The sequence below is a fragment of the Macaca thibetana genome, chromosome 20 (assembly GCF_024542745.1).
Source record: "Macaca thibetana thibetana isolate TM-01 chromosome 20, ASM2454274v1, whole genome shotgun sequence".
Lineage (NCBI taxonomy): Eukaryota > Metazoa > Chordata > Mammalia > Primates > Cercopithecidae > Macaca > Macaca thibetana.
In genome coordinates, this window is record NC_065597.1 from 12,263,372 (window position 1) to 12,275,748 (window position 12,377).

The window sequence follows — 12,377 nt, forward strand, 5'->3', positions numbered from 1 at the left end:
CATCATCTCAACTCCTGTGTCCAAGATGCTGCTGCTGATGGCCGGTATTGACGACTGCTACACCTCAGCCAGGGGCTGCACTGCCACCCTGGACAACTTCACCAAGGCTACCTTTGATGCCATCTCTAGGACCTATAGCTGCCTGACCCCCAACCTCTGGAAAGACACTATTCACCAAGCCTCCCTGTCAGGAATGCACTGACCATCTCATCAAGACCCACACCAGAGTCTCCATGCAGAGGACCCAGGCTCCAGCTGTGGTTACAACATAAGCTTTCTTTTTTTTTTTGAGACAGAGTCTCACTGTGTCGCCAGGTTGGAGTGCAGTGGGGATCTCGGCTCACTGCAACCTCTGCCTCCCGGGTTCAAGCGATTCTCTTTCCTCAGCTTCCCGAGTAGCTGGGATTACAGGTGTGCGCCACCAGGCCTGGCTAATTTTTGTATATTTAGTAGAGATGGGGTTTCACCACATTGGCCAGGCTCGTCTCGAACTCTTGACCTCAGGTGATCCGCCTGCCTCGGCCTCCCAAAGTCCTGGGATTACAGGCATGAGCCACTGTACCTGGCCACAACATAAGCTGGCATACAAGAAGAATAAAGTGAATTAAACCTGTTAAAAATAATAAGCAGGGCCGGGCGCGGTGGCTCAAGCCTGTAATCCCAGCACTTTGGGAGGCCGAGACGGGCGGATCACAAGGTCAGGAGATCGAGACCATCCTGGCTAACACGGTGAAACCCCATCTCTACTAAAAAATACAAAAAACTAGCCGGGCGAAGTGGCGGGCGCCTGTGGTCCCAGCTACTCGGGAGGCTGAGGCAGGAGAATGGCGTAAACCCGGGAGGCAGAGCTTGCAGTGAGCTGAGATCCGGCCACTGCACTCCAGCCTGGGCGACAGAGCCAGACTCAGTCTCAAAAAAAAAAAAAAAAAATAATAATAATAATAATAAGCAGAAGAAAATGAAATTGAACAAACCAGCCACTGTAGTCCCTTCTAACACAACGTGGTCTGAGGGCATCAGAGCCCTTCCTCTCTGGCTATGGCTCTTCGGCATCTGAAGAAAGTTGTCGTAACTATTGGGTGATCCAGATTTGGGCACTGTCTGCTCTGATGGTGCCAGCTGGTCGGGAAGGAATACAAAGTATACGCTCAACCCTTCCACAGTCACTATACTGGGAATTCAGGTTTTTCCTCTCTGTTGATGTCAAGAATTAATCTGTAGAGAACATTCTTTTTTTTTTCTTTTTTTTTTCCAATTTCTCCTTGTTCTTGTTAAAGGCCGTGTCGCTTAAAACCAAATCTTGATAGGTTCTTCATCTTTATCACTCTCTGTGAGAAGTAAATATGATTTAAGTGAACCACAGTGAGAGGCCTGTCCTCACTACAGCAAATAAGATGTGTCCCAGGCCGGGCGTGGTGGCTCACGCCTGTAATCCCAGGACTTTGGGAGGCCCAGATGGGCGGATCACGAGGTCAGGAGATCGAGGCCATCCTGGCTAACACGGTGAAACCCCGTCTCTACTAAAAAATACAAAAAAAAAAAAAACTAGCCGGGCGAGGTGGTGGGCGCCTGTAGTCCCAGCTACTCGGGAGGCTGAGGCAGGAGAATGGCGTAAACCCGGGAGGCGGAGCTTGCAGTGAGCTGAGATCCAGCCACTGCACTCCAGCCTGGGCGAGAGAGCCAGACTCCGTCTAAAAAAAAAAAAAAAAAAATGTGTCCGAGGTGACAAGTCCAGTCTCCTTTTAACATGGTGCCCAGAATTCCACGTACCTGAGGTTTGGGGGCTGATACAAAGCCACTGCCTCTGATCCCACGGAATGACCTGAATTTATTATCAGTTTTGCACAATCAGTGCAGTTTGAGGATACATAGACCCCTGAGATGAGGCCTGAGATAGATGTTCTGGGAAACCCCAAGAAAGCTAAAGTGTCTGCCATGGTTTCTTTCATGGCGGGTTGAGTAAGCCAAGCTCATGAGAATGGTTGGTCACACTGTCTTTGCTGTTAAGGTTTCTTGGTTTACAGATGGTAAAGTTGTAGACAAGTTAGGAAACCAACTGAGTTTTAACAAAGGAAGCTTTAGCAAAATGGATGAAGATGCAGTTGGAAAATTAAAGTCATGCTTCCTTGATACGTACCTCAATTCTGGCAACTTCTCGCCTGGAATTTTCCAAAGTCAGTTTTTGGTAATCTTGCCATTTGTACTATCTTTATTTATATAGTTCTGGTTATGCTTGGTGTGTGCCAGCTGTTTTGGGAGTGTTTTTCCTTATTTCTCTTGGCTCCTGTTAAGTGTTAAATTGCTGAAACTGACCTTTAATGCTTCCAAAGCAATCAGCATGTTTCTCTCTGGATGGTTTTTAGAAGTGGATGCAATTTACTGATTTCACCAGTGAAGAGAAAGCCTTCCATAGTATGCTTTACTCAAAGCAGGTGACAAAAGGATGAATTTCTGGCTGGGCACAGTGACTCACGCCTATAATCCCAGCACTTTGGGAAGCCAAGGTGGGCAATCATTTGAGGTCAGGAGTTTGAGAGCCTGGCCAACATGGCAAAACCCTATCTCTACTAAAAATACAAAAATTAGCCAGGTGTGGTGGCAGGCGCGTGTAGCTACTCAGGAGACTGAGACAAGAATCGCTTGAACCCGGGAAGCAAAGGTTGCGGTAAGCTGCGAGCACACCACTGCACTCCAGCCTGGGCAACAGAGCAAGACTCTGCCTCAAAAAAAAAAAAAAAAAAAAAAAAAAAAAGAATGGATTTCTGCCCTCTGAGAGAACTTAGAGAATAGAAATAATACACCAATTCATAAATTAGTAAAGACCTTACATCATCTATCTATCTCACCAAGGTTTTTAGAGGTAGAACTCAGTGTTCACTATGTTGTTGGAGTTGGAGGTGAGAGACTAGCCTTGAAGTGACTTTTCCAGCCTGGATACGTAGAAGAGAGTGGCCTACATCCTCCCCACTTCTAGTGTTGGCCAAGGGGTCTGTCTCTCTGGTCTGCTGGAGAGCAGCATTATAAGCTGGTTATGGGTGCCTGACCTGAACAGAAGGCTGTTCTAATCTTTAGATGATATCCGTAAGACTATATTGAAATTCTGATGCTCAAAAAACATGTTATGTGGCAGACCATTATACATTTCACATGATTTGGTCCTGGTGACAGAGGGGTTGAGGAAGTTTCCCAAATGCTCTTCAGTTCTCGGGCCTCTTCCTGATTGTCCTGGATGGCTGACTACAGATGGGTTTGATGGAGTCTGGTGCATAAGTCACTAATAGCCCATAGCAAGCAGGAGGCTATTTCAGCTGATCTCAGCAAGGCTTGTCATAACCAGCTCCTCTCTCAGTCATACCTTCAAGGTGGCACAGGGATTCAAGAATTGGCCTTGACTGGGGTGCAGTGGTTCATGCCTGGAATCCCAGCACTTTGGGAAGCCGAGGCAGGCGGATCACTTGAGTTGGGGAGTTTGAGACCAGCCTGGGCAACATGGCAAAACTCCATCTCTACAGAATCTACACAAATTAGCCATGTGTAGTGCTGGGCGCCTGCAGTCCCAGCTACTCAGGAGGCTGAGGTGGGAGGAGCGCCAGAGCCTGGGAGGTGAAGGCTGCAGTGAGCTGAGATCATGCCACTGCATTCCAGCCTGGGTGACACAGCGAGACCTTGTCTCCAAAAAAATAAAAAGAAGAAGAAGAAGGCTGGGCATGGTGGTGCATGCCTGTAGTCCCAGCTACTAGGGAGGCTGAGGTGGGAGGATTGCTTGAACCCTGGAAGCAGAGGTTGCTGTGAGCTGAGATCACTCTACTGCACTCCAGCCTGGGCAACAGAGCGAGATTCCATCTCAACAAAAAGAATTGCCCTTGAAGGAAAAGCCTTTTTCCAGGCAGGATGCTTCTGCCTGGACATCTCGACTGTGGGATTAATGCCCAAATGCCCAACTGTGAGAGCCGGCCTTACACTGAGACCTGAGGCGGAAGCATGACCCGCTTAGCAGAGAGAGGCAGAACAGAGGTGACAAAGGCAGACACCAACATGGTTCTAGGCAGGGAGCCTTGGTCTGCCAAACATGGAAGCAGGGACCCAAAGCTAAATGTAGAGGGGAGCAAGCAGAACGCCTAAGACCCTCCGCTCGGTCCATGGCCTTGGGCTGGCTTTCATAATTTAGCCATCAGACCAGATTTGACTTCCCTGTGTCAAGAGGGACTCAGACCTAGCTCTAACTTGTTTCTCTGGTTTCAGCTCTTACCTTATAAATACTAAGCCTGAAAGTGGAGGTAGCTATTATATTGTTGCCTGTTTGGAGGTTGCCCAAGGAATTCCTCTTAGGACTGAATTGCTTCTACTGTTAATGCCAGAGGCATGGAAGCCACTGCTGGCCTTAGGGTTGGGCATCCCAAGTCAAAGGCAGAACAGCTTGCTGGGTCTTACTGAAAGCAGTCCCCAAAGGGTTGAACTCCTCTGGGATTTTCCTTCACTTGCAAGCTGCAAGTTTGTCTAATAGATGCACAACTTGATTAAATGCCAGTGCGTCACAGACGCAATTATACTTAAGAACGAGCTAGTTCTTCTAATCTCTCTGCCATCACTGATTAATTAGATACTTTGAACTATGCCCAACTGTTTGAAAGCTGTGAAAAATACAACCTGTATAGTTAAAATTTCTGCACAAGCCTGTTTCCTCACTTGTTCTCATATTCACCATTCTTTAAACATAATATGTATTTGTACGTGTTTCTAAACACAGTCTGGCTATTTTCCTATCATAATTAGATATCCTTCCACTACTGGCCAAGAAATATACTCACACAGTAAGTCCAACGACAAAAGTATATGAGAGGTCAGGCGCAGTGGCTCACATCTGTAATCCCAGCACTTTGGGAAGCTGAGGCAGGCAGATCACTTGAGGTCAGGAGTTCGAGACCAGCCTGGCCAACATGGTGAAACCCTGCCTCTGCCAAAAAATACAAAAAATTAACCAGGCATGGTGGCACGTGCCTGTAGTCCTAGCCACTCAGGAGACTGAGGCACCAGAATCAGTTGAACCCAGGAGGTAGAGGTTGCAATGAGCCAAGATTGCACCACTGCACTCCAGCCTGGATGACAGAGCGAGATCCTGTCTCAAATAAATAAAAGTATATGAGAGACCAGTTGAATAAGTTAGACATACCTTCAGATTGTTGCTGCCGTTGGTCGTACTTTCAAAAAAATTTTTTTTCTCTTTTTAAATCTTACATGAATGCCTCAGAAAGGTTTGTTGTCATTATTATTAATTGTATCGCTTCATTGAGATTTTCAAACATTTTTCTGCCTACCAGGAGTCAGGGAGGGGTACAGTGGCTATTACATTCAACTGTTTGATTTTATGACATAATTAACTATGTATCCGTTTTGCAAGTAATTTCCAGTCTTTCTTTCCTGTGATAGTATGGTCTTTTAAAGTAATTGAGCACTGGCCGGGCCCAGTAACTCATGCCTGTAATCCCAGCACTTTGGGAGGCCGAGGCGGGCAGATCACCTGAAGTCAGGAGTTCGAGACCAACCTGGCCAACATAGCGAAACTCTATCTCTACTAAAAATACAAAAATTTAGGTGGGCCAGGCGCAGTGGCTCACGCCTGTAATCCTAGCACTTTGGGAGGCTGAGGCAGGCAGATCACGAGGTCAGGAGATGGAGACCATCCTGGCTAACACAGTAAAACCCCATCTCTACTAAAAATACAAAAAATTAGCCAGGCATGGTGGTGGGTGCCTGTAGTCCCAGCTACTCGGGAGACTGAGGCAAGAGAATGGCATGAACCTGGGAGGCGGAGCTTGTAGTGAGCCAAGATCATGCCACTGCACTCCAGCCTGGGTGACACAGTGAGACTCTTGTCTCAAAAACAAATAGTTAGGCATGGTTATGTGCACCTGTAGTCCAAGCTACTCAGGAGAATCACCTGAACCTAGGAGGCAGAGGTTGCAGTGAGCTGAGATTGCACCACTGCACTCCAGCCTGGGCGACAGAGCAAGACTCCGTCTCAAAAAAAAAAAAGTAACTGAGCACAGGCTTGACACGGTGGCTCATACCTGTAATCCTAGCACCTTGGGAGGGCAAGGCAGGAGGATTGCATAAGCCCAGGAGTTCAAGACCAGCTGGGCAACATGGTAAAACCTCATCTCTACAAAAAATAATCAAATTAGCCAGGCATGGTGGTGCACACCTGTAGTCTTAGCTACTTGGGAGGCTGAGGTGGGAGGGTCACTTGCACCCCTGCACTCCAGCCTGGGTGACAGAGTGAGACCCTGTCTCAAAACAAAACAGAAAAAATACATAAAGTAATTGAGCACAGAAAGCCCTATTCCATATTCAGGAAGTCTCTGAAAGTGACCCCTGCTGACTCACATCGGGTATACACTACATTTGTAGGACTGGAATGTCTGGACATGCTGAAGAAGATCAGTTAGAATATATCTGTATTTCTGTATCCCTAGGCTGAAACTTTCATCAATGGTACATTCACATTCATGCCAGACTGTGAACTCTGAAGTCTCCTTAGCTAAATCCCCATGATCCTCCTTCTCTAGAAGCAGCTATGGTTTGGACCGTCTTTTTTCCTTTGATTTGATGTTCTTAAAGGGGGACAAGGAACAATTCTTCCCCACTTCTGTGGAAATACTAGCATTTGACCTTACCTTTTAAAAAATACATATAATATACAGTACACATATTCCTTCCCACTCTATAATCTCGTTCTTAAATTCCAAACCAGATTTTGTCCTCTACCAGAAAAGCCAGACTGCATCAAGATCTCTCCCACTAGATCTCACCCTCTTTGTTGAGGATGAAGCAACTGTCCAGCCCTTTCTAAGCCAGATTCCTCCTGATGAATGTATAGTAAGTGGAACACAGTTGAAAGGTTATAGGTAATTGTGCAACTCTGATTCTTATCAACTTCATCTTCCTTCATCTTCCTAGGTAACAGCTTGCCTGATTGCTGTGGCCAAAACAGACAGTGAAGTTCAAGTACGCAGAGCTGCCATACATGTGGTTGTGCTGCTGCTTCGGGGACTCAGCCAGAAAGCTACTGAGGTCAGTCAGTCTCTCGCCCTTTGCAATTTCTGCATCTCTTTTATTTGTCTATTTCTCAATTTTCCTTTTACCAGGGAAGGCCTCAAACCTCTTCCGTCGATGGATTCATCCAAATGAGTCCGTCAACAGGGATTTTGTAGCAGGAAAAAATCCTTGTTTGTATCTTCAGTGTATGTCTGTATTACCTCAGTAACATTGACCAAACTATATACTAACTGCTGGAGAAAAACCAGAGCACAAGGTTATAGATTGAGGCCCTGAATCCTGGCATTGTCCTCATTGTTCCAAGGTGAGCTAGCTAGAACACATTCACCCTGCCTCTGCAGCATGAACTTCAGTGCCTTGCCTTCCTGACTCATTTAATTGTTCATTCTGAGTTACTAAAGGGCCTCATTGAAGATGTTTCCTTTCTAGCTGAGTTCAATCCATGACATGTTAGTTGCTGCATAAATTAAATTTTCTTCCTCCTTCGAGAGGGTTTGGCTGGATTTCTCCCCAGTGTATGGCCAATACAGGAAGAAAGTATATATTTACATATATACTTTTACATGTCAGTATAATATGGAAACACATTCCCAGTTGACTTCCTATGGAAAATTTGCATTAATAATTCACCACCCAGTATCCACAATGCTCATCTGTGGCTAACACATCGGTATTTAACCAAGTGTCAGTGAAGCCATTATAAAAGTGATTCTTTTAGGCCAGGCTTCGTGACTCATGCCTATAATCCCAGCACTTAGGGAGACCGAGGCAGGCGGATCACCTGAAGTCAGGAGTTCGAGACCAGCTGACCAACATGGAGAAACCCCGTCTCTACTAAAAATACAAAATTAGCCGGGTGTGGTGGTGCATGCCTGTAATCCCAGCTACTCAGGAGGCTGAAACAGGAGAATTGCTTGAACCTGGGAGGCGGAGGTTGCAGTGAGCCAAGATGGCGCCATTGTACTCTAGCCTGGACAACAAGAGTGAAACTCTGTCTCAAAAAAAAAAAAAAAAAAGTGATTGTTTTGTCACACACATGGGCTTTATTCATCCTAGAATGTTACCATATGGAGTTTCTGATGCCATTTTTGTACAGGCATGGACTCAGTAAGTTATCCCCTTCCTTTCCTACATAGCCACCTTTTCTCTTTACATAGCGACTTGCTGTTGTTGCAGCTCACTAGCGAGGCCGTTGGATTTCCCAGTGCTTTGGGAATAGTGCTTTACCCTCAGCTGCATTTCTCCCCCTTCTCCTCCACCTTGTGTAGGTGAAGGTTTGGATTGAATGAACTTATCTGCTATGAGCCTGTTCAACTACAAATTAGAAAAACTTCAACTACGATGTCCTAAACAAGTAAGGATTTTTCTCACATCACAAGAAATGTAAGTAGGTGGTGTCTGTTTAGCAGCTCAGTATCAACAGGATCAACATTTCTATAATCCTTGTGGCCTTTGCTTCATGGCTACAAGATAGCTGCTGCAGCTCTGGCCATTGTGAATGATTTAAATGAGTAAGAAAGAAGATAAGAGAAGGACAGCCGTAAGTGCTTTTGTTTCTTATTTTGGGGAACTAGGACAGTTTCCCAGAACCCCCCAGGAGAATTTCTATTTCGTTGGCCAAAACTGTGTCACACAATTGTTTCTAGCTGCAGAGGAGCCTGACAATGTATTTAGTTGGCACATTGCTACTCTGAATGAAATTGAATTTTGGCAGGAAATGGGTATTGGGGTGGCAACTAATAGTGATACAAAGGAATATGGGTTGGCTGACTCATAAAAACTTATGTAGCTGGGCACAGTGGCTCACACCTGTAATCTCAGTACTTTGGGAGGCTGAGGCGGATGGATCACCTGAGGTCAGGAGTTCGAGATCAGCCTGGCCAACATGGTGAAACCCCGTCCCTACTCAAAGTACAAAAATTAGTCGGGCGTGGTGGCGGGCGCCTGTAATCCCAGCTACTCAGGAGGCTGAAGCAGGAGAATCACTTGAACCTGGGAGGCAGAGGTTGCAGTGAGCCCAGATCGCACCACTGCACTCCATCCTGGGTGACAGAGTGAGTCTCCTTCTCAAAAAACAAACAAAAACAAACAAAAAACTTCTGTAGGGAAAGACTTGCTCATTAACTTGGAGCACTCACCTGGAAGGATGGTGGATCCAGGGTTTTACCTAGGACCTCGATGGGGATGGGGGACATATAGATTATAGCTCAGTAATGCATATAATTAAATAAATTGCTATAGGGACAATAACACACACTGCTCTTATTGAGAATCCACTGTATGAGAGGGAGTTAAGAAGAATCAGTGTTTTTCATCCACTGTTAAGATCTACAAAATTCTTGGCGAAGATGTTAAGTAAGTTGTTAACAGTAGGGGAATGGATGAGGGGTATACAGGGACTTTGTACTATCTTTGCAACTTTTGTGTAAATCTAAAATTATTTCAAAGCAAAAATGTATTTGAAAATACAAGTTGGTTGGGTACAGTGGCTCACCGCCTGTAATCCCAGCACTTTGGGAGGCTGAGGTGGGTGGATCATTTGAGCCCAAGAGTTCAAGACAAGCCTGGCCTACCTGGCAAAACTCTGCCTCTACTAAAAATACAAAAAAGTAGCCAGGCATGGTGGCATATGCCTGTAATCCCAGCTAGTCAGGAGGCTGAGGCAGGAGAATCACTTGAACCTGGGAGGCGGAGGTTGCAGTGAGCCAAGATCACGCCACTGCACTTCAGTCTGGGTGTCAGAGAGAGACTCTGTAAGTGCACACACCCTTACTGAGTGAGAGAGTAAAAATGAGAGCAAGCGAGAGAGCAAGCGAGAGACAGAGCGAGTGTGTGTGTGTGTGTGTGTGTGTGTGTGTGTAGCAGAGGAAAATGTCTGATTAGCAAAGTCAGAGAAGAAATAGAAACTCTATCCAGATTTCTCACATCTGTGTGTAGCCAATGAAACCAACACCACTTGTCTCACTAGTACTAAAATAATTTGTGGCCATGGAAGATTTTTGTCACTTTCAAAACCCATGTGAATGAAAAACCTCCGCCTGTTCTCCAAACCGTCTCTAGTCTGCACTCACTGAAACGTGTAAGTTGTGCTTAGTGAATAAAGAAAAGGAAATGGGAAGGGATGAACAGATGATTCCTCTTCCTAGTACATCCTTGAGACCAGGTGTGTTAAATCTTGTAATCGTAGGTGTGATTATAATCAGGGGCACTTTAATGAGAAGCAGAGATAACCACAAAGCTTTCAATCTGGAATTTCTCTTTATGGCTCTGTTTTGCCCCCAGGAACAGCTGAAGTGAAAATGCCACACTGTTGATGAAGTTCTATGTTTTTCCCCCTTCTAATCACTGTCTCTCAAGCTATAGAGTGCCAAAAGATAATACCAGGTTTCAGTGAATTCTCTGTTGCTTGAGGATGCGTCAGCCAAGGGCCTCTGTGGTTGTGGCAGCTGGAAAAGGAGGTAGGGGTTCAGGAGATAGAATGGGATCAGAAAGGGGAAACTACAATGCCCCTAACTCATGAGGCAGTTTTTACCTCTTTCCCATTTGAACGTAGCCAGAGTTTTGTGCAGCCAACACAATATCCACATTGAAGGGAAATACTGCATTCACTTTCTTTTTTTGAGAGAGTCTCACTCTGGTGCCCAAGCTGGAGTGCAGTAGTGTGATCTTGGCTCACTGCAACCTCCACCTCCTGGGTTCAAGCAATTCTCGTGCTTCAGCCTCCTGAGTAGCTGGGATTACAGATTCGCACCATCACGCTCTGCTAATTTTTGTATTTTTAGTAGGGACGGGGTTTCACAATGTTGGCCAAGTTTTCTTGAACTCCTGACCTCAACGGAGCCACTGTGCCTGGCCCTGCATTCACTTTGTTATTGAAAAACTTATTTTCGCCAGGTGCAGTGACTCACGCCTGTAATCCCAGCACTTTGGTGGGCTACCTGAAATCCCTGGAGAGGGCTTAGAAGCAGGCCAGTTCTGATGGGGAGTTCATGCTTAGAGGAGAGGTGATGCATACGATGAGTTCCATTTGCTTGTTTTAACCTAGGGACAAGTATACTTGGCAAGGCATGCGATATAGTAGGGGCACTGGCAGAGAGATCACAGCTTTTCTGGCCTGAGGAACCAGGAGACCAAGTCTGGGGAAACCACAGCTGCAGGAGGAAGAGAGGCAATTTGGAAGGGAAAGATCCAAAGAGAAGATTTCCCAATTCTCTTTGCCTGCTTTTCACGCTAACCCCTGAACCAAGCAAGGTAGTTGCCTGCTTCAAAAACGAAAACAAAGCAGGGTGTGTTGGCACATGCCCATAGTCTCAGCTACTTAAGAGGCTGACGCACGAGATTGCTTGAGCTCAGGAGTTTAAGACCGGCCTGGCCAACATAGTGAAACCCCATCTCTACTAAAAATACAAAAATTAGCCAGGCATGGTGGTGGGCGCCTGTAGTCGCAGCTCCTGGGGAGGCTAAGGCTGGAGAATCACTTGAACCTGGGAGGCGGAGGTTGCAGTGAGCCAAGATCGCACCATTGCACTCCAGCCTGGGTGACAAGAGCAAGACTCCGTCTCAAAGAAAAAAAAAAAAAAAAAAAAAAAAGATGAGTGATTTGGTGTGACCAAAGGCTCTGAGGACCCTAATCTTACGTTTCCCCTAGGAGCAGTGGTTCAATATCTGCTAATGCAGCACTCACAGCAACTTTATAAACCATAACTACCACAAATAACGAGAATTGAATATATATACAATTGGAAAAAAAAGTTGATCTTAAAAAAATGAGTGATTGGGGAGTTGATTTATCAAGGTAACTACTGCTGCAGCCCTCTACATAGTTTATTGAAAGTTGACTTCTTAGAAGAACTATGAAATATTTGAGAACTTTGCACATGGATTTATAGTGGCTAGGTATGCCAGCATTTTATATTGAAACTCTTTCCCTTGCTTTTTAGTATTAAAAGATAATTCCCAGAGCAGCTTTTCTTCCTTGTAATCCCTAATTTTAGATGACAAAAGAATAATCTATTCTCTGCTCTGTCTACTGGGAGATCAGTATTCAGCTTTAGAATTAATTCCTTCAAAATGATAAAAAGTCTTAACATCAGATTGTTTCTTCAAAAATAAGCAAAGCCTGGAAGCATCTTCAGGGAAAGAGTTTGGGAGGTTTTTTTTTTTTGAGACAGAGTCTTGCTCTGTCACCCAGGCTGGAGTACAGTGGCTCAATCTCAGCTCACTGCTGCCTCTGCCTCCTGGGTTCAAGCGATTCTTGTGCCTCAGCCTCTTGACTAGCTGGGATTACAGGTGCATTCTACCATGCTCAGCTAATTTTTTGT

The 12,377-nt window shown here is 45.5% G+C and overlaps 1 protein-coding gene and 1 long non-coding RNA gene across 4 annotated transcripts in view; one reads left to right on the forward strand and one right to left on the reverse strand.

Annotated features, from left to right (window-relative positions):
• The window catches only part of TANGO6 (transport and golgi organization 6 homolog), a 260,400-nt gene that overhangs the window by 212,430 nt on the left and 35,593 nt on the right, over positions 1–12,377 (forward strand). For 2 of the 3 annotated variants that reach the window (XM_050773314.1, XM_050773315.1), the window contains exon 17: positions 6,958–7,071. In XM_050773314.1, the coding sequence (XP_050629271.1) occupies positions 6,958–7,071 (114 nt within the window). Of the gene's footprint in view, positions 1–6,957; positions 8,411–12,377 lie in introns of all 3 variants that reach the window. The other variant, XR_007721939.1, reaches the window with a different exon arrangement.
• The window catches only part of LOC126944103 (uncharacterized), a 100,164-nt gene that overhangs the window by 72,832 nt on the left and 14,955 nt on the right, over positions 1–12,377 (reverse strand). The window lies entirely within an intron of this gene.